The sequence below is a fragment of the Vicia villosa genome, linkage group LG2 (genome assembly GCF_029867415.1).
Source record: "Vicia villosa cultivar HV-30 ecotype Madison, WI linkage group LG2, Vvil1.0, whole genome shotgun sequence".
In the NCBI taxonomy this organism is placed as follows: domain Eukaryota; kingdom Viridiplantae; phylum Streptophyta; class Magnoliopsida; order Fabales; family Fabaceae; genus Vicia; species Vicia villosa.
In genome coordinates, this window is record NC_081181.1 from 155,254,708 (window position 1) to 155,280,088 (window position 25,381).

At 34.8% G+C, this 25,381-nt stretch overlaps 4 protein-coding genes across 8 annotated transcripts; 2 read left to right on the forward strand and 2 right to left on the reverse strand.

The window, feature by feature from the left end:
- Nucleotides 1-3,640: 3,640 nt before the first annotated feature.
- LOC131652604 (cysteine synthase-like) lies at nt 3,641-7,024 on the reverse strand. 3 transcript variants are annotated; one of them, XM_058922510.1, is made up of 11 exons: nt 6,944-7,024; nt 6,530-6,597; nt 6,325-6,434; nt 6,176-6,233; nt 5,762-6,025; nt 5,544-5,681; nt 5,351-5,402; nt 4,523-4,602; nt 4,374-4,433; nt 4,109-4,189; nt 3,641-3,882 (listed from the first exon to the last, which is right to left on the reverse strand). In XM_058922510.1, exons 2-11 carry the CDS (start codon nt 6,569-6,571, stop codon nt 3,790-3,792), a joined length of 978 nt encoding a protein of 325 aa, XP_058778493.1. In that variant the 5' UTR covers nt 6,572-6,597; nt 6,944-7,024; the 3' UTR covers nt 3,641-3,789. The 3 variants fall into 3 exon arrangements, with proteins under 3 accessions (XP_058778493.1, XP_058778495.1, XP_058778494.1); XM_058922512.1 differs by lacking the exon at nt 6,944-7,024 and adding an exon at nt 6,843-6,884; XM_058922511.1 differs by lacking the exon at nt 6,944-7,024 and adding an exon at nt 6,801-6,874.
- Nucleotides 7,025-16,997: 9,973 nt separating this feature from the next.
- On the forward strand, nt 16,998-17,652 carry LOC131652607 (ferredoxin C 1, chloroplastic). Its single transcript, XM_058922517.1, has one exon. It carries the CDS (start codon nt 17,125-17,127, stop codon nt 17,560-17,562), a length of 438 nt encoding a protein of 145 aa, XP_058778500.1. The 5' UTR covers nt 16,998-17,124; the 3' UTR covers nt 17,563-17,652.
- A 150-nt stretch (nt 17,653-17,802) lies between these two features.
- On the reverse strand, nt 17,803-19,584 carry LOC131652605 (uncharacterized). The gene has a single exon (XM_058922513.1). The coding sequence runs from the start codon at nt 19,232-19,234 to the stop codon at nt 18,080-18,082; it is 1,155 nt and encodes a 384-aa protein (XP_058778496.1). The 5' UTR covers nt 19,235-19,584; the 3' UTR covers nt 17,803-18,079.
- Nucleotides 19,585-19,636: 52 nt separating this feature from the next.
- On the forward strand, nt 19,637-24,553 carry LOC131652606 (uncharacterized). 3 transcript variants are annotated; one of them, XM_058922514.1, is made up of 10 exons: nt 19,641-19,878; nt 19,965-20,062; nt 20,129-20,193; nt 20,502-20,583; nt 20,857-20,923; nt 21,165-21,318; nt 22,433-22,606; nt 22,892-22,951; nt 23,033-23,147; nt 24,142-24,553. In XM_058922514.1, exons 1-9 carry the CDS (start codon nt 19,748-19,750, stop codon nt 23,141-23,143), a joined length of 942 nt encoding a protein of 313 aa, XP_058778497.1. In that variant the 5' UTR covers nt 19,641-19,747; the 3' UTR covers nt 23,144-23,147; nt 24,142-24,553. The 3 variants fall into 3 exon arrangements, with proteins under 3 accessions (XP_058778499.1, XP_058778497.1, XP_058778498.1); XM_058922515.1 differs by having other exon boundaries at nt 20,502-20,545; nt 20,846-20,923; XM_058922516.1 differs by lacking the exons at nt 22,892-22,951; nt 23,033-23,147; nt 24,142-24,553 and adding an exon at nt 22,741-22,803 and having other exon boundaries at nt 19,637-19,878.
- Nucleotides 24,554-25,381: the final 828 nt, after the last annotated feature.

Consider the following 25,381-nt stretch of genomic DNA (forward strand, 5'->3'; position numbering starts at 1 on the left):
TCAATAGTGAGGAAAATAAGAAAGCAGAAGTAGAAATGGAAGTAGAAGAGGTCCCTGTTACACCAGGGATATGCTGAAAATTCCAGGACTAATGGTTGTATGCCTCAGAATTATATTAATGATGATAGTCCAAAATAATATAATAGTTTGGAACAGCAGAGGAGCAACTAGTAAATTGTTATTGCGTTATTGTAATCAATATGTGTCAAATTATAAACCTAATGTGTTTGTTGTTATCGAGTCGAGATGTGATCCAACAAAGCCGGAGAAATCATTCAAGCGTATGAGATATGATAAGAGCCTGTTGGGTGGAAATAACGGGTATGCTGGAGGAATGGTGGTAACTTGGAATAGCAGTCAGGTTAGCATCAATTTGGCCATTTGAAATCCCTGATTCATACATGCAAGAGTCAACAATTCAAGAGGGAGGGACTGGATGTTTACAGCTATTTACGCAAGTCATAATGAGGATAGAAGAAGTGTGCTTTGAGAGGAATTGAAAAATATTTAAGCTATGATGAATAAACTGTGGATGCTTGTCGGGGATTTTAATCATATATCAAGCATCTTAGAGAAGAAAGGAGGTGTCATTGTGTCAATCAAAAAGTGATATTTATTCGGGGAATATATTAATGATTGCAGGCTAATCGACATAGGGGAAAGTGGACCTAAATTTATGTTGGAGGTTCGATTTACCATGGAGGACAAAGGATTTTTTAGAAGTTTGATCGAGTTCTATGCAATGAGGAGTGACATATGAATTTCCTATAAGCTCATTCAAAGGTATTAATAAGAGGGGCTTTCTTAGACCACCATCCCTTCTTAATTATGCAAGATATGCCACAAAGGTGTGGGATTCCAAATCAATTCGAGTTTGAGAGTGCCTGGTTACTCAAAGACTCATATCAGGAACTTCTCAAAATGACATGGAAAAGAGATATAATTCTGGAGGAAAACCTAGAGACAGTTATAGAAGACATTAAAGCTTGGAAGTTTAACACTATAGACCAAGTCAACAGAAGGAAAAAGTAACTCGTGGCGAGATTGAAAGCTATACAAAATATCATACGAAGCAAAGCAGGAACAATCATGGTGGTCTGATAAAGCTGGAATATAAGCTACATAGGGAGTTAAGTATCATTCTTAAAGAGGATGAGCTAATGTAGTACTAGAGATCGAGAGCTAAATGGCTCGCTGACGGGAAGCCTAACACAAAATATTACCATACTAAAACCATCAACAAAAGAGGAGAAACAAAATTGTCACGTTAAAAAATGACCAAGGCAATTAGACTGAAGAGGAGAAAGAGCTCAATTTTTTTGTCAATGATTATTACAAGAAAATGTTCGTTATTCACAATAGATAGTGCAACTAGAAAGAAACTAATATAAGGTATCTTATGATGGAAGCAAAAGAACTTCAACGAATGAGTAGCCAAGTGGGAAGATACAAAAGTTAGAAAGTCAGTCTTTTCAATGAATCCTCGGAAAGCTCTAATACCATATGGTTTTTCGGTCGGTTTCTACCAAAATTTGTGGTTTTCCTGCCGGTTTCTACCAAAAGTTGTATGAGACAAGGTATGTGACTTAGTGAGGAGAATATGGAGGAATCCGAGTGATATCATGCATATCAATTAAATTGATATTTGTCTGATTCCTAAAGTAGATCAACTTCATTTAATGTCTCGGTTTCGTCCAATATCATTATGTAACGCTATTTACAAATTGGTCAGCAAAGTGATTATTAATCGTCTTAAAGCTAGTATTTTAAAGCTTGTATCGTCTTTCCAAATAGGTTTTATTCTGGGACGTAATATCCATCAAAATATCATCATTGCAAAGGAGATTATGCATAACATTCATAGAATGAAAGGTCGGAGAGGATATTTTGTGATCAAAGTTTATTATACATGCATCATAATTGCCTCCGAAAAGAAGAAGAAAGAAAAAAAGGTCATGAACATGATTATTGATGATGATTATGAAGGAGAGAGAGAAAGAAAGGGTGAAAGGTTATGTTATTATTTTTTGTGGTGGTGGTGTGTGTAGTAGAGAGCGAAGTATCTCTCACACACTGAGTAGTGAGTATCAATCATTGGAAATGAGAGTGAGAAACTCGCCTAAACCTCACTCAAAAAGTTACAATGCAAATGACAACAAAAAAAGACTCAGAAAGAAAGAGAAGTAGTGGTTGTGTCATGAACGCCTCGCCACAACCATCCATCATCGTCATCATCGCCTCAACAAATTAGAATAAGAAGAAGCAATATTCAATCAACTACAAGCAATGCAGTTCGAATCGCCTTCAATACTTGCCCCCAAACTTTACATTTCATTTCACCCTCTCACCTCTACTTTTTTGGCTATTTATTTACAATCTTTTCCCTTTTCGTTGTAACAATATATTTTCCTTTCGTTTTCTTTCTATAAATCATTTTTTTACATTTTTAGTGTAATATAATTTTGTGTAAAAAAAAATCTTTGAATTTTTATGATTTTTATTAATAGAAATTTTTCAATGGACTCAAATGTGCCCAATTGTATTTTTTTTACTCTTCAGAATGAGTATAGTTGTTATTTTCGACAAAACCTATGAGTCAAATATTTAATCATATACAATTATTCAAGTTTTTCTCACATCAAAGCAGAGTTTTTTTCGCTGACCACTTTTCTTAGAATTTTATCTACAAAACACAAGAGAATGACACTCTGACCTTATCCGCTATATCTCAATCTTATTGGGTGACAAATATCACAAAACTCGCTACAAACATCAAGGGGGTTGTTTAGTAAACCAAAAGTTGAAGCTAAGGGAAGGCGTGGAACCATATTAAATGACAAATATCACAAAGCTCGCTAAAAATGTTTAGGAGGTTGCTCAGTGTACCAAAAATTGAAGCCAAGGGAAGTCGCAGAGCCTTATTGAATGACAAATATCACAAAACTCCCTAAGAATATCAAGAAGAAGGTTGCTTAGTAAACTAGAAGTTAAAGCTAAGGGAAGTCACACATGGCTTTATTGAGGGAAAAATATCACAAAAAGTTGCTTGTGAACCAAAAGTTGAAGCTAAAGGAAGGTGCAGAAGTTGAGAGCCACAACGACCTAGTAAACGCCTTTCTATATATTTCTTAAGGATAATAAGATGATAGGCAAAACAATAGTTGAATATATACCAACAATTTTTCATTTAAAAAAAATAACATTTGTTACATGTATGTCTTACTCTTCTCACTTTTTTTTCTAGACCATATGATATGATAATTATGGTAACAATATTAATGTTTCTGTTACTATCTGACTTGCTTTGAAATTATGATTCAATAATATTTGTTTCTTGTGGGAATGGGAATTTACTGATACAACACCATCTGTACTAGAATATATTCATTTTTTATATTATTTCTGACAGGGATTTCATAGGTAAAGGTGACTAGGATCCTTCCTCATTCTCAATTTGAGTATCCAAAATAAACACAATTTCTTTGACATAATTTAGGGGACTGTCCATCCCATTCAACTACTTAAATTGATTGATGATGAACCCTGCAATTTTCTTGTGGCTTTATTATTATTATTATTAGTGATCTTTCTTAAAAACTAACAAACAATTATTGTTTCTTTCCATGAATTAATACATGTATACTCTCAAATGCCAAATTTATTCCATCCAAATATTCTAAAGCAAGTTTTGTTTCAGAATCACAAAACAACAGTAACTATGAGAGTCAATTCCACTAAAATTCTTAAGAAATAACAGAAGTGAATCAATTCAAAGCCTGAAACAATAATTCAGGGCTCAAAGATCATGGTTTCAGCTTGACGTCTCACTGACTCAAATAGCACAGAGGATAGGTACCTCTCCCCAAAGCTTGGAAAAATGACCTGCACCATGTCAAAATGAAACTGCAACTCAGAAAGTGCTCCTTAAGTGAGGTTTTAATTGAACCTTATGCTACCATTTGTTATCATTATCATGTTGACATTGTTGATTGTGGTTTAAGAGATCACTAGCTCTTTAATTGAACCTTATGCTACCATTTTTTGCATTAAATGAAACTTGATATTTGTAATAACATAAACTAAAATTTTAGGGATATAATCAACTTACAACAATAAGCTTTCCAGCATTTTCTGGCCTTTTGGCTATCTGAATGGCAGCAGCGGCTGCAGCTCCAGAAGATATTCCCACCTGCAACAATACCAGAGTTATGAGGTTCGGAAAATAATAAAATTGGAAAAAAGAATTCTATGGCCAGTTTTTTTTCCCACATCCAATTACCGATTATAAATTTACACTAGAGGTTCCACAAAATAGACATTAAGGACAACAACACGCTGACTCTTAGTTGTTTCTATATAATTTTAGAACTTACAAATAGGCCTTCTTTAAGTGCAAGAAGCTTTGCAGTTTCAATTGCTTCATCACTTGATATCTGCCAAATTATAAATATCTCAGGTTAAACATTAAATATCCACAAGATTGTTTTTTAAAAACGTTTATCCACAAGTTGTTTAAGCTTACTTGAATGATTTCATCAATAAGACCAACGTCTAAGACACCAGGGACAAAGCCAGCACCAATCCCTTGAATCTTGTGAGGACCTGAACATTCAGAGCAGCAAATCGTAAATTATCCACAACACACAAAAATTTCTTGATCTCAACCATAAGGGGGTAACGCTTTATCCGAAATAAAAACTTTTAAACTATGTCTACCCTCTGAAGTAAAACCAAATAGGAACTGAACTACTTAGTCTATTCCCTGAAGGGATAACTGTAAGATGAAGAAAATACAGCATATAATCACAGTCACAGAAACTTCATATGCTTAGCATGTGATTAGTCTGAGGATCAATCTGGTCAACCAATCATGAAATGATGTAGAAAAAAACTCACAAGGAAAGACACAATGAATACTGTATCCTAAAAAAATCTAGTGAGAATCTTCTTTCAGTAACTTTAACAGGTAGGATAAAACCCTCCCTAGTCCTTCCAGCAAATAGCTTTTGCACGGTAAAGCAAAGAAACATGTTTTAAACCACTGAGGGGGTTGTCTATATTATCAACCCATGACCCAATTTCAGAGAAATTGGAAAGAGAATGCAAAATACAAAAAGTTAAAACTAAGAAGTTCAATTTCCCCCTATTTTAAATAGTTTCTCCTGAATTATTTTAGATCTTCATCTACCCCTTTTGATCAGGCCCTTTTCCAATTGATCCTTAACTCTCTACAGTACTTATAAATTGATCAATAGAAAATTAAATAACAGATCAACTTGTAATGCAAGAATTTTGTCGTTCATATGCAATTTTGAAAAACTAAATTATTACTGAAAAGCTTATAGCTCACCAGGTTTTCCCCCTGAGAGCACTGGACTCTCCACTGGTTCCACGCCAATCAGCTACATAAAGCAAAACAATGTTGAGAGTATATAAAAGAGAATGACATGGGCATAGTATAGATAAGTTCACTTTTCGGTTAAATCTTATCCGAAGTATATCCCTAAATGTATCCAAACATATGTTTAGAGACGAAAACAAACCTTTATATTAGAATTTTGCTCCTTGAGATATTTCCCAGTTCCTGTTATGGTTCCACCAGTACCTACCCCAGATACAAATGCGTCAACTTTCCCATCCGTGCCTTTCCATATCTCTGGACCGGTAGTTTCATAATGTATCTGCAAACGTAACAATAAATATTGCTCAAAAAGTCAAGAATCCATTGTGCCAGTTATCGAACAAAAATGAGTTTATATACCTTGGGATTAGCAGGGTTTTCAAATTGCTGAAGTAAGTAGGCATTAGGTGTCTTAGCCAATATCTCTTCCGCTTTCTGAACAGCTCCTTTCATTCCCTTTGCAGGGTCTGTCAAAACCAATTCAGCTCCAAAAGCCAACAGAATAATTCTTCTTTCAAGACTCATTGAAGCAGGCATCGTAATTATGAGCTTGTAACCCTTGGCTGCTGCCATGAAGGCTAATCCAACGCCAGTATTTCCACTTGTTGGTTCAATGAGAACACTCTTCGGTAAAACAAGAAACACACGTGCAAAACAGTTATTAATGGTCAGCTATGAGATACAGTAACATAAATTACAATGCTTTTGCTTCCAAACATAAATTACAGTTTCAGAGAAGACACATTTGCTAATCTATTATCGAAGTAAACCAACCTGTCCAGGTGTGATAAGCCCCTTCTCTTCTGCATCAGCAATCATACTATAACCAATCCTACAAGTCAAATATACATCATACATAAGTACAAGCACAAAACCCAAGCAAAACTCAGAATCAATACTCATATCGATGAAAAAATAGTTACCTGTCTTTAACACTAGAGCATGGCTCCATCAATTCGAGCTTGGCAGCGACTCGAGCAACACAACCATCGGTAAGTTTATTAAGATACACTAATGGGGTTTTTCCAATCAACTACACCAAACAAACATTGAACAACAAGAATATGTTATCTACAAGAGAACGTAATCAAACAAAAAATGGGCATCCATGAAGGAACAGAAACTGACTTCTGTAACATCTTTAGCAATTCCAGATCTTTCCACAGCCATGGTATCAGCTCACTCACTACAAAAACCTGACAAACAACAAAAACTATCAGCAATTTAGCATAGCAATCACAAAGTTACAAATTCTCAACATAAACAAAGGAAATTGAAAGAATTATCAACATAGAAAAACAATTAAGCTATGATTAAAAAAAATTACTCTTGAAAATTTACTAGAATGTAATCAAAATACAGTTAAAAACAAATAAAAATATTGGGGAATTTTACATACAGTTGGAGCAGTAGAAAAGGTGGTGCAAAATGTAAAACTTACAACAAGTAGTATTATTATTAGTGGGAAATGAACCCTAATTTAATTGGCAATTTGATAAGTTGAAGAACTATTGAGAAATAAAAAGATAAAGAAAAAATCACCTCAGAAATGACGAACGATGATCAGTGACGAGTTCACACGTGGTAAGAATATTTACGAAGAAAACAACGCTACCTTGTCTGTATATAATAAAATAAATGGATGTAATTGTTATTTGATTTGATTTCTATTGTATTGTGATATAGTATTATATCTATTTTATTATTACAGGAAACAATTGAGACTTTTTACAAAAGCAATGTATTTAAGAGAGTAAATTATATTTGTGGATTGCTCATATATCTCAAAGTGAATTTCCATGAATTTTTAAAACTATTCGTTTTGTATTTTCTTTGAATTAAAATTCAAATCAAATTTATCAAGATAATACTATTTATACCATGTTTAATCCGTTTTTGGAAGACTAGAATCAATTTACAGAATTGATTCCGGGTGATTTTAAGTAGGGGTGGCAAACGAGCATGTCCGTCTTGTAAAAATCTGCAAAAAAATAGGCCAAAGCGGAGCAGACATATTTGAGAGTGCGAGTTTAAAATTTTGTTCCGTTTCGCTAAAAAGTGAGAGTGTGGTGGGGATGACCCGCGAACATTGAAACTTTTAAGTCTTAAAAATAGTAAAATTATATTAAAAAGTTTATGCCTTGCTAAAAAAAGGAACGGGCGGGGTAGACACATTAAAGAGAGCAACCTAAACTCTTGCCCCATCCCGCAAAAAAATCGGACAAAAACGGGTTTTTTCGGCAGGCCGGGTTTATTTTGCCACTTAATTTTAAGGTGTTTATTTTATAAATAATATAATTGATTTTGTTTTTAAAATTGATTATACTTGAAATTAAAATTTATAGTTTCTACTTCTAAAATTAATTTTAAATAATTTTTATATTAAAATTTTTACACAGATGTCATAAATTAATTATACTAAAGTGAATTCTATAAAATAAACTTTACACAATTTTAAAAATTATAACGTTGTTTCGTTAGTCGTTACGTTAAAGCACTTCAATTTAATTGTTAGTTGATCATAACATCTTAGTCATACTCATGTGAAATGTTACTTATTTGTATATTAGACTTTAAAAAATTATATTTTTATTTATTTTTAGATAAAATAAATTACATATATTTTTCTTGTAGCCTTTTCTTTGTTTTAGAATTTTAATTATATCTAAATGGATTTGCAATATCCTCTGTCCAGCCGTTTATGATCTAGATCATTTATTCCATTTATATTTGTTTATTACAATAAACAATTGAGGCATTTTCCAAAAGGAAAATATTTTATGGTCTACCATATTTTAGGTACTAATCTATTACTGTATCCAAAATTGAAACTTTTTTCAGAGGCAATATCTTTAATGGTCAATCCTATGATGCAACGTTTGAAATCGTGTTGCATTTCTATGAAATTGCGCTGAAATTGTCGCTTCATTAATAGTAATATCACATGTATGGCAAAACGAGACTTTTCATGACAATAGCCAATAGGGCCCTTTTGTGTTTTTCCAGTTTTCGCGTCGTCTTCTTAATGCATGAGGTTTATATCATTTAAAAAAACAAACATAATAATTAATAAAACATTAGAATACTATGTTTTTGTATATTATTGAATATATATATATATATATATATATATATATATATATATATATATATATATATATATATATGTCAATAAGACTAGTTGAATCTCAAATCCAATAAAACAAATTCAATCTAACCAACGTATTTATTAATAAATACTAGTATTTGGACCAGTGCGAGATACGGATTAAAAAAAATTTAAGTAATTTTTTTTTTTAAATTAATTATAATTTACAAATAAAGTATAGTAAGATTATACTAATTTATTATGAAATGTCTTTGTTATCAGTAGGATACATAAAAGTTTCTTTAAATAATAAAATATATATTGTTAATATAGAAGAATATATTAACTACTCCCTCCGTTTTTTATTATAAGTCGTTTTGGCATTGTCACACATATTAAGAAAAATAATAACTATTGCATGAAATAGATAAATTATAAAAGATTTTACTAAATTGTCCTTCATTAATTGTATGGGAAACACAAATTAAAATGTTGAAGAAAGAGAATAATAAATGCTAAAGGGTATAATAGAAAAAATATTATTAATGATTCATTGAAATTGTAAAACGACTTATAATAAAACACAAATTTTTTCTTCAAAGCGACTTATAATAAAAAACAGAGGGAGTATAAAACAATTATTGCATTTCTCAAAGATATATTTAACTATTTATTGTGTTCATAATTATAACAATAATTGTATTCTTTATACCATGTTAGAAGTGATATGCACTTGACGTCAAATCAACTACGAACGATTTTAACTATCTCTTTTATATAAATGTGATTCATGTATTTTTCCACTCATATTTGTAATAGTTTCACCTCTGTTATATTCTGACTTGAATATTTAAATGTGAATTTTATAAATTCTCCTTTTTTATTATCGGAGATCATAACCATTATACCGAAAACTTCATCACTGAGGTCATTTTCAACCAATCATCTATTTTTGTTTCAATATAGAATAATGACGTCGTCTTTGAGAATCGTTTTATGATTCTCATGAATTCTTCATCGAATTTCTTTAATATTCATTATTGCTTTGCCACAACCTTTTCTTGTTACTGTTTTGATCACCATAATCGTTCTTGCCCTTACAATCATCATAACTACTTTCTAAACACTCATTGTGTTATCTTCTCCAATTACTGATTTGGAAGACACTCGCAATCGTAACACCACTAGTGATATGTGATTAACGATCCACATTCCCTAGGATACTGCATCGTCGGTTCTAACTCTTGCAACATAAAAACTTTTACAACATCAAGATTTCCAAATTTCGATTTTTTAATGCCTCAATCGATTATTCAAGACTCTTAACCAATTCCTATATTACAACATCATTATCATTCTATTCATCAACCTCTTTTCCAATATTTAGGACCAAAATTGTCACATGAATTTCAACATTTACAAACTTCACTAGGAATGCCATGAGTAAACGAAATCATGTTGAACATTTTCAATCTAGTACAACAACAGAACACAGGGATCCTTCGCGTAGAAGAAAACCAACACATTTTTTTAAACTCAAATAACAACTCAAATAGAGGTGTCACAACATGGCCACTCCATAGCCGCTCTTGGATATGCTCCCATCAGCGTCAGGTCACAACCATATAGAGTGCAAAAGTTTCTGTTATGGACTAGCCCAACGGCTAGTGGCGGCCCAATCCATATCTGCTCTCAGGACGGCCCAATAATCTTGGCCAATCACTTAAGGGCAGTAAGAGCGCCATCTCCCCTGCCCATCCGTCGGGGACACGCCTTCATATTGTTTGAGGACAACACATCGAAGTTACACTCGACCTGGCTTGCCTATGCACCTACGACAAGGCAACCACTTTGCTTCTCACGCAAGGACAAACGAACCCTGATCGCTGGACATCTCTGTCGACCAAAGATACCTCTCTGCCCGACTAACAACTAGTTTTGGGCAGCTTCTCAAGATTCCTAAACATACTCCTAGAATCCTGGCAGTCGCACATTTTAGGTCTAGATCCACGATTTAACCCAAAACGTGGACCAATGGCCAAACGCTGGGGGTCAGGTAACATAGTTTCAAACCCTTGAAACCCTAAAATATATATGTGCTCCTACTTACTTGCTCGTCGGAGTACCTTGCAGGTACACCCCCTCCTCCTGATCATCAACATCGTGCAGACATCTTTGGCCCACTTTCTGGTTCTGATCACCCTCCAGATCAGTTTCCAAAGAGGCATCATTGTCATAAATGTGGTAACAACTCTCTCCCCCATGACTCTGGGTCAGAGGGAGCAACAATATACCATAAGAAGATCATCGTTCTAAGAGATCTTCTTCCCACTATTTTTGAATAGGACACTATATTAAAAAAGAGTTTAGGCAACAACATAAAATGTACCCTAAGCCTTTATCCCACGATTATCTAGGCGTGGAGTATGCGGTCGTTGCCTATTCATATAAGCTACAATTTTTTTTTACTTTCGCCCATAATTAAAAAAAATGTTGCATATACATCTGAATATAATGGCACCACCATTCGCCTAAGGTCTATTAAAAAGTGTTGCCTATACATGTGAATACAATGGTTGCGAAAATTACCATCACCTCCACTAAGATCTATTAAAATGACATTAGCATTCCCTCTAATTTTATAATATGCATTTGCATTCCCTGAGGTATATTAAAATGACACAAACACACATATACCTTTTAGTGACAGCCAAAACCTATAGGTATATATGACATTTACCTACGGTTTTTGGTCAATCACTAAAAATAGTCATTGGTATATGAATGCCGAAGGGAGTGACTGAATCATTAAAAGCCAACAGTTCTTCTACCTTAGATGGAGTAAGGTGTGTCTGACATAGACCTACCGATTCCAACGCTTCTTTGTAAAGGATGTTGCAGGAACTTCCGCTGTCTATTAGAAATCATGTTAAAGTCATACTAATGATAGCGATCGTGATGATTGCTGAAACGGTATAACGACAAGCAACATAAGTTTTGGAAATATTTATCCGGGAAATTATCGTCTCCACAGGGACTAGTGCATTGAATTGTCGTTCAACAGTTTCCAAAGTTATGAGTTTGGATTGAATTGGTAAAATATAAAAACGGAAAAGTAAATATCAACACAAAAATAATTCATTTTTCAGAGAGAAGAGACTTATCGGGCATTGCATATAATATACTTCTTACAAACTTAAACTTATCGACCAGTTACACTCAACTTACAATACTCATCAATATCATGAAGAATCACTTACACCCTAAGTCATTTCTAACCCAAAGTAGAGAGAACTACTATATCATCTTGGCGATGATCTCTCAGCCAACCTCAATAACACAGCAGACATCCATATCATTTGTATCGACAATCTCTCAAGCGACACAACTAACACAGAAGCATTAAGCTTCAACACCCATAAATATTGTTAGCTCTAAATCTATCTCTAGAATCCAGAAACTAACAGATAATCATCCTAGATAAGGATTCGAGCAGTGCATGTCTATAACAACTCAAACCCCGAGCATAGCGCAAAAATATAAGACAACAATCAACACAAATTTGTAAAGTAGATTAAATATAACTCCATGGGCGACAAATATACACGAGTTCAAAGTAAACATACATACAAACCCAATAAATGAAGAATACACAAAGAAGAAGAGAAATGAACCACAAATCTCCCGGTTTGTCAAGGTTGATTGATGAGCAATCCACTCCGAATCATCCATATACAAGCTCCAATGTTTTTTCTGAGCCTCAATCTACCAAAAAATGATGTTGATGGTGTTGGGACTAAAAAAACCCAACCCATAACCTAAAAATTGTGTTTTTGGCCCTTAAAACGTATTTTTGTCCAGACCGATTCGTCTGACGACTAAATACAGTGTCTTTTTCACGCTTATGGGTCGTTCTGGCTTGCCCAACAAATTACACCAGAAACAACAAAAAGTTCTGCATTGTTTCGGCCATAACTTGAGAACCGTAATTCCAATTTGCATCTGATTTGAAGAGTTGGAAAGCTTATTCGATGCTCTATCTAACTGTGAATAAATATCAATGCTTGAATACCTACAAAAATAATATGAAAACAATTAAACTCAATGATATTTACACGATAACGCAATATATACACTATAACGTAAATTATACCGAATATACACTAAAGTTCAGGTTTATTGACGAAAAGCAAATGAATTAAGCCGATTAGTGATTATTATTCACACCCAAATTTACAACAATTTAGCACTCATCAATGATCAAAGGTAGATCAAAGTTTAGGATTTCGTCGATCTTTTCCAAATCCTAGAAACCTAACTCTGATCAATTATTTTCCTGAAACTCCGAACCGGTGCTCAACAAAAAAGAAATTGACATGCGAAAAAACATTATATGTGGGGATACTCTGAACGATGTAAATCGATAACGATACGTGAGGAACTAGATCTGGATCCGTCTTCTTGAGCATCTTAATTAGGTTGCCGCTCACGCTTGCTCGCTTTAAATGAACACACGATAATCAGACGTCGATTCCCACAGACGGTGCCACTGTTCCGTACCGGAACCAAAAATATGTGTAGTCATGGAAGCTACGAAAAAGGAAAGCTTACGAAGTGACGGAGCGGGTGTGTGCCTGCAAAGTTAGTACTTCAACGCCCAAGTCAGTATGTGAATGGTGAGAGAGTATTCTAATTGAGTTTGAAACTTGTTACATGTAATGGTGATATCCGCATATATAAGGGGCTAAATAACTAACTCGTTAACTACCCAACATATAATGCGGAGGACCGTTGGATGTGTTGAAGGTATGGATCTCATGCTTCAAAATAACTGAAGGTCCTGTGATCGGGAGAATATTCTAGAAGTTATAATATGAACATAAGATGGATTTGGGATGTTATGCTCTATGGTGACCGGTTCGGAGAAGGGACATGCCTAGGTCAAATCGACTCGGGGAGGTCTTTCCTGATGGTAGCGGGATCTGTGTAAGTAGGGAAGAATCACTAAAGATATGGACGACTCAAAACAACTGACATGAGAATTAGAGTGCTAACCCTGCAGGCCCATCCCATGCAACCGCAATAGATCAGCCTGCACTGCCGCATCAAGAATTTATACCAACAATTTTGATTCTCATACTTCTCCTTATTTTTTAGGGCGACAAAGAAAAGAAAACCTTTGTCTTCCCCACATGAGAGGAAGTAAGCTAAAGTAGTGAGGCAACCTGTTATCTACCGCACCTCTCTAATGTTGGTGGAGATACTCATGTCAGTAACACCCCATCACTAATCTCTGCTTGTTTTGATGCCCTTCATCGTTAACATGAATCCTAAGAACTTTCCTACATGAACCCCGAATGATAATTTGGCGTGATTCAGGCGCATGTCGCACTTTTTGACTGGTTGTAAGATGTCTCCCAGATCTATTGCATGACTATGCCTTTCTGCGGTCTACAATATCATGTAATCGACATATAGTTCAAAGTTTCGACCTATCTGGTGAGAGACATTATAATAGTAGGTGCCATGGTTTGACACGAACGGCGTCTTGGGTGCGTCAAGTGGATCTATCTTAATCAAGTTGTAGCCCAAATAGGAATATATAAAGTTCAATGTTCGGTAGCCAGAGAACCCATTAATTAGGCGATCAATATTTGGCATGGTATAAGGATCCATAACAGACCCTATTAAGGTTGGTGAAATCCACTCACATGTTCCACTTGGTAGATGCTTTCATCACAAGCACTACAATGGCTAACCAGGTTAAGTATTTTGTTTATGTGATGAAATCAGAGCTCGCTTGCTTGTTTACCTCCTCGTTGATGGCGGCTCTTTCTTCCTCGTCAACTCTCTACTTTCTTTGTGACAGTGGTTTTAAAAAGGGTTGACAATGAGGCGGTGGCATACCACAATGTTATACATCCCTGGCATGTCATATAAGATACTGACGAATAAGTCGACGTTTCTAAAGAGTTGATCGACTAGTCCGCATTCCTCTTTTTCAAATAGTGAGGTGTTTATCTTTGTCACCTAGTAAGCCAAAAAAAACCTATATGAACCTCCTTCGGATCCTCCATGAGCGTGAGTCTCTCATTCTCCACGCTCAGTATAGGATGCCAACAAGTAGTGTATGTGTCTTATGCTTCGGTAAATGGGATAGTTTTGTGGAAGAGATCCTCTCTTCCCATCTTCAAGCAACTCTACTATCATTCTTAGGCGCTTTGTTGGTCTCCTCGAACCTTCCCGACCCGCCCACTAGGTAACGAGTTTTTTAGGGCCATGTATTGGGTGAATGTAATCACCCCTAGTGAGTTAATGGTTGGCCTGCCAAGGATGACATTATAGGGCGACAAAGAATCCACTATGAGGTAGTTAACTTTGATTGCCTTAGAATTTGATCTGATGACATAGGTTGTCTCTAAGGTTATATGGCCCCTTACTTGCATCTGCTTGCCTGACAAACCTACTAGAAAACCTTGGAACACCTTAATATTGTCGAGATCGAGCTGGAGTTGTTGAAACATGTTTCAAAATTAGACGTCAACCTAGCTTGCTGGATATTTCAAGATTCGTTTATATCCTAATTAGTGTGTTTGCACAATGATGACCATGAAGTCGTTATCAAAAGGAAGGACTCTAATGACATCATTGTTATAGAAATTGATGTTAGCCGCTGATCTTCTTCGTTTGGCTTTGGATAGTCCCGAGGATATTATGTTCGCAGCCAACACATGGTTGGCGCATTTCCTCTAGGAAAGACTAGAACTTCCTCTGCTGGTGAAACCTCCAGCTATGGTACTAACCACGAAGTCTTGATCTTTCTTGGCCATTTTTATAAGAAGACCGTGAACTCCTCGAACCTTCCCGACCCGCCCACTAGGTAACGAGTTTTTTAGGGCCATGTATTGGGTGAATGTAATCACCCCTAGTGAGTTAATGGTTGGCCTGCCAAGGATGACATTATAGGGCGACAAAGAATCCACTATGAGGTAGTTAACTTTGATTGCCTTAGAATTTGATCTGATGACATAGGTTGTCTCTAGGGTTATATGGCCCCTTACTTGCATCTGCTTGCCTGACAAACCTACTAGAAAACCTTGGAACACCTTAATATTGTCGAGATCGAGCTGGAGTTGTTGAAACATGTTTCAAAATTAGACGTCAACCTAGCTCGCTGGATATTTCAAGATTCGTTTATATCCTAATTAGTGTGTTTGCACAATGATGACCATGAAGTCGTTATCAAAAGGAAGGACTCTAATGACATCATTGTTATAGAAATTGATGTTAGCCGCTGATCTTCTTCGTTTGGCTTTGGAGAGTCCCGAGGATATTATGTTCGCAGCCAACACATGGTTGGCGCATTTTCTCTAAGAAAGACTAGAACTCCCTCTGCTGGTGAAACCTCCAGCTATGGTACTAACCACGAAGTCTTGATCTTTCTTGGCCATTTTTATAAGAAGACCGTGAAAATGGTAGTGATGACAGATGGTATAACCTATTTTAGTTTTAGTAGGCCCCATAATGGACACCACTGTACTTGTCAACAAGTACATAATGCATGATACCCCCATGCTGGTAGGGGTGGGAAAAGGCCTTGGTGAGTTTTAGTGATTTGGGGTTTGCTCATAGTGGCGAGAAACCTTGTTCGATGGTGTTTTTGGCTATGGAGAGAGCAATCTCATGTGAGGTGAGAATCTTTGATTCTCTGGGTATTTTCTATACGTTATGAGTATTCCATTTGATCCTCCGACTGAGGTATTTATATAGGCTCATGGATCTGGATTATAGGTTTCTTTAAGAATTACAACTGCCCACTTAGTAATAGTAGTGAATCGTTGAATCCTCATATCTTAGGGAGACACGAGTTATTCCCTTGACTCCTCTTCTGCATTTCCTTTGACCAAGACACGTCATTTCTCACATTTTCTATACTAAGCGAGTGAAAGTATCATGGGCGGTGTCATCCTTCTTACGGGCAACACAACTCTATCACCACTTGTAGGCTATATGATCCCTTCGCCCTTTATGAACCCTTCACAAATATATCACTACAACTAGTTAATAGAAATTAGTTTTTATTAGACAAAAATAAATAAATATGAGAAATCAGAGTGAAAAAACTTAGAAAAGTTATTTTTTAAAATAATAAAAAATAAATGAAAAATTATTAAATTATCTTAAATCTCGACGTCAAAAATTACTTCATTAGCTTAACAACTTTTATATTTAAGATAAGATTCTTACTTTCTAGAATATGAAAATGAATTAAATTACCTATAATTTTGTCATAAAAAATTACTTCATTAACTTAACAATTTTTATATTGAATTAATTTTATATTATTTGAGTAAATTGTATTTATTCATAAAAATTTAAATACACACAATAAAAGTTCTAAATTTTCATTTTTAAAAAATAATTTAACAAATAAATTACATATATTTGAAAATAATTCTGTCACGTCCTATTTCCCCAACTCCCTTTGTGAGACTAATCACTAGCTGCAAGGTGTGTACAAAAGAGTAAATTGCCACAAGCCCTCACCAATCCACCACCACATATCTTATCCTTTCAAGTGCAATCCCATCTCAGAAACACTTTCATTTGTTACTTGGAACACCAAACACAAAACATGGCAACCCTTCCATTTACACCCTTAACTATTTTCAAGCAGAAGCACCCCACAACTAAGTTTCCATCTTCTTCTCAGTTCAACACAAATAAGAAATCACCATCACTCACGTTCACTGTAAGGTCTTCTTATAAAGTGGTGATTGAGCATGATGGCAAGTCTACACAGCTTGAAGTTGAACCTGATGAGACCATACTGTCAAAGGCATTGGATTCTGGTTTGTCTGTTCCTCATGATTGTAAGCTTGGAGTTTGCATGACTTGTCCTGCTCGTCTTATCAGTGGCAAAGTTGATCAGAGTGATGGAATGCTCAGTGATGATGTTGTGGAACGTGGCTATGCACTCTTGTGTGCCTCTTACCCTCGTTCTGATTGTCATATTAGGGTTATACCAGAGGATGAGCTACTCTCAATGCAGTTAGCTACAGCTAATGACTAATATTGTTTTCAGTTTTGAATGTAATTGCCAGAAATTAATGGAATTGAGTCTTTTGTTGTTTCTTATAATAATTGATATTGTCTTCTGCTATGCTAAATTACTTCAATTGTGTAGTTTCTTTTATTGATGCATCATGAGATAGAACATTTGTAGCATTGACACTTCTGATTAATGGTGGTATTGTGTTCCTGTTGTAATAGTGCTTCATAGCATTTGATTCAAATCAAAACAGATATTATAGCATAATTTACTAGATGTGGATACACGATCATTCATCTCATACAAAATTTATCAATTACTAAACCTTATTCACGTTCTACGATGGTGGAATCTAAAATGGTACAAGTTGGCAATTGCAAAATGTACTTTAAAATCTTACCCTTCTAGTAGTCTTAAATAACAAAATCCATTTATCATTCCATGTTTAATAATGCAAACAGTTCATTCCCTCAGATACATCATTATATAACCATGGCTAATACAGTATACAATTTCCATTGAACAAGAAAGGCCCTAGCTAGTTAAAATGTGCGCTGAAAAACTTCTTCTTATTCCGTTGTTTAATCTTTAACTTCACATTAATGCCACTATCAATGATGGAATTAAGAACAATCTGAAGTTTTCCCTCCACCCTCTCTCCTTTCCTTGGAGTGTAAATAATATCATGAATATCATCAGCCAATGCTCTCTGAGCCAGAATTTTCCCCACGGCAGCACAAGTGGTTTTATTCTTGGTTGAAGCTAGATCAAACTTCAGATCCTTGGAAATGGAATGTGCCACAACAACCACCTTGCTAGTTACCCTATGAACAATGCAGGCACGTACAGAGCCTTTTGATATATAAATGTCCAAGCAAAACGGTTCATGATAAGGACCTGTAAGCTGGTTAAAAGTGGGAACCCTCTGTCTCTTGTTCGCAGGAGAAACGTCATTGATTTCGTCCATCCGCGGCATAACGCTCTTACTGTTTCTTCCAAATTCATTAACTTTAGGAAGCTTCTGATCCTTGGAAGTCACATTGTCCATCCGGGGTATAACACTATTACTGTTTCTTCCAAAATCATTAACTTTGGGAAGCTTCTGATCCTTGGAAGCCACATTTGGCTTTGTTTTAGCTTTAGCTTCTTTAGCTTTGGTGATTAACTCAGTCTTGTTGTTTTTCTTCTTGGATGATGATTTCTTCTTGTGAAACTCTAGATTATACTCTTCAAACTCCATGGAACTACGCTCTAGCTTATAGAACAAACTCCCACGAACTCTCATGTTGTCTATCTCTTCAAAATCAAGTTCATCATCAACATCCGTGGAATGAGCATCAAGGGGTTCATCAATGACATGCTGACCGCAAGAACTAGCTTTTGGTGCAGGCAAATCCCCTTGTCGCCATGCTTGTGCCACCACAGACGAAACCCCCCAAGCATCATGGTCAACAAGCTCGATGTCAAATCCACTCGAGGGGTGATTGAAGTTGGACAAAAACGGCGAAAGACGAAGGTTGCTACTAGAATTATTATAGTCAGAAGGTGGCTCGGATAGAGTTCTCGCTGAAGCACCATCATTCTCATTGGGAACAGTGGTGAGAGAGTTGTAGCATAGATTGAATGCACTCAACTTCACTAAGAAACGTTGATTGTGTATGGAAGCGGCCTCTCTTGCAAGCACGGACAACATTGTGATCTCAGTATAAGCAGCTGTAATAATTATTTTTGCAGACCAAATTGTGAACAATGCTCACAGAAGCAAAACATCAAACAGTTGGCGTGCACTCAATGAAGCTTAACACAATTTGTTGAATTACAAAATTGAAAGTGATAGAACTAATTCAATTTGAAATATCTTATCTTTGGTGAGAGCTTGAATCATGAAGACTAATAATATGGTAAAATGTTGATGGCGTTTACTTCTTCACCGTTGTAATGTTCTTTTCTGCTAGGTTTGAAAAAGTTTGATTTTCGTACTATATAGGTATCATAAATGTCATATACTACAAAATACAAATAGTTTATTTAATAAATAACTATATAATATAATATTAATTTAATTATTGAAATGAATGATTAATCATTCTATTATTAAAAAACACGCACATGAATTTTGATGCGAGTGAAATTGCATAGATATTGATTGAACCATTTTTTTGAATCTGGAGATTGTAGTGAAATTGCATAGGTAAGGACGTTGGAGATGGAAGAGAGTAAGCGAGGAACGATTCTGATAACAAACGACGACGGGATCGACGCTCCCGGTTTAAGAGCTTTAGTTGACTCATTAGTCAACACTAATCTTTTCAATATTCTTGTATCTGCTCCCGATAGGTAAACTAACACCGATTCCGATCATAATCGCTAATAATTTTTGTAATACTCTGTTTGTTGAATGGAAAATTTGAATCAATTTGCAGCGAGAAATCAGCGGTTAGTCACAGCATCACATGGCTTCATCCTATAGCTGCCAAACAAGTAGACATTCATGGAACCGTCGCTTCCTTTGCCGTTTCTGGTTCGTTTTTCTCTTTCTCTTTCTTCAATTACCATTTTCAATCGCTCAATTCTCAATTACTTGCAGGAACTCCCGCTGATTGCACTTCTCTCGGAATTTCCAAGGCACTCTTTCCTACAATACCCGATCTGGTCATAACTCTACTTTCTTCTCTTTATTTTGCCCTAATTTTTAACCTATTATTTATAGATTTAAGGTTTTCTTTATAAGCTTATTCCTGTTTATAGAGAGAAATTGGATAGGACTTTATGCAGCATTTGATATGCAGAAACTGATTTCAACTTATACATGAAACAGTTGTTCAAAAGTCTCATAGTTATTACTACATGATTCTTTGAATATTTCTTATTTTATGAGTTTTTGTTATGAAGTTTATCTTAAGGAACTAAAAAATAAAACACCTGAGTGAGTTTTGATGTGCCTTGTATTGTTTGAACAGGTAGTCAGTGGCATTAATAAGGGTAGCAACTGCGGCTATCATATGTTGGCATTAATAAGGGTAGCAACTGCGGCTATCATATGTACGTAACACCATTATCCTACCTATGTTCTCATCTTTATACTTTAGGAAGTTTATAGAAGAGTTTATTTAGTAATTTTATCTTATGACATAAGCAGTTATATTATTAATGTTTAGATCCGCTTGTAATTTATAAAAGTAACTTATGACATGTCTACAAAGAAAATTGATTTGCTCAATATTTCTTTTTGCTAAAGTTGTGTCTATAGTTATCATCATAAAGAAATTTGTGTTCGTACCTGTTATGTCTAATTCCCTTTCAGTGTTTACTCAGGCACTGTAGCTGGAGCTCGAGAGGCCTTCTTCAATGATATCCCTTCTATCTCTATTTCATATGACTGGTACATTTGCAACATGTTTCTGTGCAATATTGCTACATCTATCTTGGATATTTTTTCTGAATTGATTTTGAAACCAATTTATTAACTTATAATTGTAACTGATAACTGTGTGAACGTCCGGGTAATAATATTATAGCTTACCGACTTTATAAGTTTTTCCAATAATCTTTAATCTATATTCTTCAACATCAATAGCTTTTCATTATCATGTTTCACTATTTGAAGGCTATTCTATGTCCAGGATTGAAGGAAAGAGTAATCCACATGACTTTGCCCTAGCTGCTGGAGTTTGCATTCCAATCATAAACTCTGTATTGGTTGAGATAAAGAATCAAAGTTACCCTGGAAAATGTTTTTTGAATATAGACGTGCCAAATAATGTTGCTAACCATAAGGTATACTGTAATCAGTTTTGCAACTTATATGTTTAGTTTATGATTTAGATTTTAGAGTTAAATGGTTCTTTTAATTTAATATACATGGTAGGGAATTGTGACATTGAATGATCCATGTTGTCTACCTCACTGAATAGGAAAAGGATTGGTGATTGTTAATATTGTTGTATATGTTTAACTTGTGATCAATTATTATTATGATTATATGATATACAGCCAAATAGCTGTGTTTTGATGGACTAAAATCACATAAATTCATGCTGTGATGGAATGAAGATAATACATGATAGGGGGATATATTAAAAATATATGTTGGTTCTTAGATGATTTCCTCACGAATAATTTTTAAAAACATTTTACTGTTATTTTAGGTCATTTTACAGAAATTATTTTAAAACTACAGTCCTGTTATTAGAGGCACTGGATTAGGCAAACTGAAGAAAATTGATTACTTTCTAGCCAAGTTTTATTGTGCCTTGTTTTTCTGTGAATTCCAGAATTTCTATCAAATAAAATCTTGTGTGTCAGCTAAAATGCTGCCTTGCCTCCATGAACCTGTTATGGTTATGCCCAATGAATGGTGCCTATTATTCCCCTTTTGAAAGGAGTTGACTTGACCTATCTGGTTATTACAAAAGACTCCTTGTAAACTGGTTAAGAAAATGAAGCCGTGTTTGTATTTATTATTGAGGAATTCGTTGCTTTGGATAAATATGATTTGACTCTGAAAACCAAAACTTCTGTGATATCATTGACAACAAATAGTACCGCACCATAAATTGATGCAAAAGGGTGACTACTTGTGGATGCAGCCTCTACTTTTGAGGTGTGCACATTTGACGTTTCCAATGCTCCCACAACATTGGAAACATTGTACTGTGGGCTGCCGTTGTTACAAAAAATGCAGTTAAATTTTGCTTTATTATCTTTATAGTGTTGAGTAGTCGAGATTTTATTTTAATTATCTGTCTCGTGTATTTTTATATCCTATGTATTGAAGTTTACTATTTTATTCAAATGCTTGCTGTTGCTGACTCTGCTACAAGAATATATTGCTTTGTCATGCAATTTTTTATAACTAATTTCTCGATTGTCGTCCGTGCATCTGAAAAAGGGTTACAAGCTAACTAGGCAGGGTAAAAGTATCTTTAAAATGGGATGGAGAGAAGTCAGCTCTGAGACAAAAGGACGAATAATGTCATCTGATATGAGCAACACAGCAACGGATACACCTAAAAATGTTAGCACATCATCTGCATCACCTGAACATCTTTTATTTGCCAGAGAGGTAGGTTATTTTCCTTTTTCTTTTTATTTAATGAGTCTCAATATTTCATTTGTATGTAGCATATTGTAAAATATCTTCAGATGAGCTTAATATTATGCAATGCAATATGATGTTATTGGACTTGCTACAAACAGAGGATAGTGAAGATTGTAAGTAAGAAGTATTCAGTTTTATCGACCTGAAGTAGATACTAAGTTATATGGAACACTAAACAACATTTCATAATCCCCCTCGCCTCCTCTTTCTCCAACAAATAATGATTTAGTAATCTTTTAACTTTTGTAGGTACGAGGTGCTGTACTTGATCATGAAGACACGGATCATAAATCTTTGAAGGAGGGCTATGTGAGTGTGTATGTGTGCGTGTGTGCTTAAGTTAAATGAATAAACTCATGCTAAACAATTTCATATTTTTTCATTTTAAAGATTACTGTTACTCCTCTTGCTGGTCTCTCCCGTGCGGATATAGATAGTCAGACCTATTTTGAAGATTGGCTGCAAAGTGTCCCTAAGCACCTCTCTTCGGCGGCTTTATAACTCTGTAAGATCTATCATTTATTTGCAGTATATTCCTGGCAGTTGTTGCATCTGCATTTTAGTGTCCGTGCTAGTTAAAAACCAAAATTAGTCTTCTGATGAATGAAAAATTTAGATAGGCGTTCATATAATATGTTTATGTGACATCATCAACAGCCAAAATTTTCAGTATCATTTTTTTTCAGTCTGTATTTGCTTGATAATTGGTGAAGTTGGGCCTTATACTTCATTCCTCATAATGTCTATGTTCACGGGGGCAGTCATGATCCATAGATCTATGGCAAACATTTACAGCTAACAGTCAGTTTGATATCCCCTTAAAATTAGGAGTGGAATAAATATGGGATTGGGTTTATCATACAACTTTTAATATCGAACTTTTCCCTTCTCAAACTCTTTTTTTACGGTACTGAGTACTGACTCTAAAGTCATATCATCAGTCTCGGCAATAAAATATAAATGATCTATCATCTACCGGCAACGCGTTAGTTGAACATTCCTTGGGATAGGATTATGCGTTCTCTCTCTAATGAATGTGATTCTCTTGTGTGTTATTACTACGACTTATGAGTTTTGGTGCTGCCAGTGTTGATAAGAGCATCCAAATTTGTAAAGTCATGGTCATGCATTATATAAGGAATTGCTACTTTCCTTCATATGGTAAAAAATGATAATGGTACTATTGACGGAATAAATATCCAAGTATTAGAAAATGTAATAATAAATTTTCATTTAGTTGAGTTTTGTGAAAATACAACAGAAATGTTAATAGACGCATCATCGGTTATTTATTTATTTATTTTCTGGGGTTGCTTCAAATGTTTTTATTCAAAGCTGGAACTTGGCTAAGGCTAATACAGGAAAATGTTCAAACATACTTGTTATGATTACGTTACTCAATGGCACATTTAAATTTTCTTTAGGGACTGCCAGTTTAGCATCATATGTCATATGATCAATTTTAATATCACATCATGTCGTTCCTATCCTTTTTTCAGGGACTGCCAGTTTATCTGTGGTTTACTCTGGTTCACTGGAAATAATACCAACCCAAACTGTTGTTAAATCAAAATTTCAGATCCTTAGCAGTCTGGTTGCTCTCGTATGCAAACCATCACTCCAATGTTATCATCACGGTGCAATAAAAACATTTCAACCGTTTGTTGTATGATTGAATGAGAAAGCCTATTTTCTGTAAGCTAATAAGTAATGGCAACAACATATCAGTCATTGTTATATTGATATGATAGCAATTCATGTTATGTTGTATTTGTTCACATGGATTGCTTAGCTTGTTACATGAATGAATATAAAGTAACTCTATATCAATTTGATGGAAAAGCCACCTTTGTTTCTAGTAAATGGTGACAGATAATTTCATTAAGGTAATTTATTGGAGGGAGTTTTTCAGTCTTGCTATGTGTCCAAATCTGTCAAAACACTTCATTGGAAGGATGCTTCTGTTGGTGGATTGTGAAATTTCCTTTATTGGATAATTTACATAAGATTAACGAGTCGATGCATTAGTAGTTCAAAACTGTGACTGTCGGCTAAAATTGAAAGAAAAAAAAAGAGTGTCTATATAAACTCTATTAAACTCTAATTTTTAGAGGTGAAGGATATTTCTATTAGAAAAAAAAAAGTGAAAATCTTTAAATCTTATGATTTGGTTGTATGAGATGGGATTGAAAACGACCTTTTATCCCAATGGTCAGTGATGGATTTGCTATAAATAAACCCATAATTGATGGGATCGATTTTAGATCTAAAAAGAAAGTTCACCATGATTGAAAAATTAAAAACATTATTCTGACAAAATGAATGTTTTAGAGTCTCCAATTATAAATCTCTCAAAAAAATATGCCATACTTTACAAATTACAAGTGAGGGTACTAATAAAGTACAAATAGCAAGAATAAATACTTCAACTTAAGTGTGAATTGTTTGCATGAAAAAGGAAACCATTATTAAATTGCTCTTAGAATTGAGTTATCTAATCTCTTGTATAAGGAATATTCCTTTATGATTGCCTTACCATAGTAATTGGATCCAAAGGTAAACTAGTGATCAAATAAACACATTACTCAATCATGCCATTTCATTTCTTTACATATACACACACACAATATGAGCTCAATAAGCATTTATAAAATAATATGCTCTGCACATGCATATAAAATTTTTAGCATCTTATGATCCATTTATAGCATCTCATCAGTCATCATCTCAACTCCATTT

What these genes read in the sequence shown, in the direction of transcription:
- LOC131652604 (XM_058922510.1), bottom strand. Translation starts at nt 6,571, where the DNA reads ATGGCTGTGGAAAGATCTGGAATTGCTAAAGATGTTACAGAA. An exon ending in AAAACCCTGCTAATCCCAAG is followed by an intron (nt 5,682 to 5,761) that starts GTATATAAACTC and finishes TTACGTTTGCAG; the next exon opens with ATACATTATGAAACTACCGG. An exon ending in GCTCTCAGGGGGAAAACCTG is followed by an intron (nt 4,603 to 5,350) that starts GTGAGCTATAAG and finishes CTGAATGTTCAG; the next exon opens with GTCCTCACAAGATTCAAGGG.
- LOC131652607 (XM_058922517.1), top strand. Translation starts at nt 17,125, where the DNA reads ATGGCAACCCTTCCATTTACACCCTTAACTATTTTCAAGCAGAAGCAC.
- LOC131652605 (XM_058922513.1), bottom strand. Translation starts at nt 19,234, where the DNA reads ATGTTGTCCGTGCTTGCAAGAGAGGCCGCTTCCATACACAATCAACGT.
- LOC131652606 (XM_058922514.1), top strand. Translation starts at nt 19,748, where the DNA reads ATGGAAGAGAGTAAGCGAGGAACGATTCTGATAACAAACGACGACGGG. An exon ending in AGCAACTGCGGCTATCATAT is followed by an intron (nt 20,584 to 20,856) that starts GTACGTAACACC and finishes GTGTTTACTCAG; the next exon opens with GCACTGTAGCTGGAGCTCGA. An exon ending in AATCTTTGAAGGAGGGCTAT is followed by an intron (nt 22,952 to 23,032) that starts GTGAGTGTGTAT and finishes TTCATTTTAAAG; the next exon opens with ATTACTGTTACTCCTCTTGC.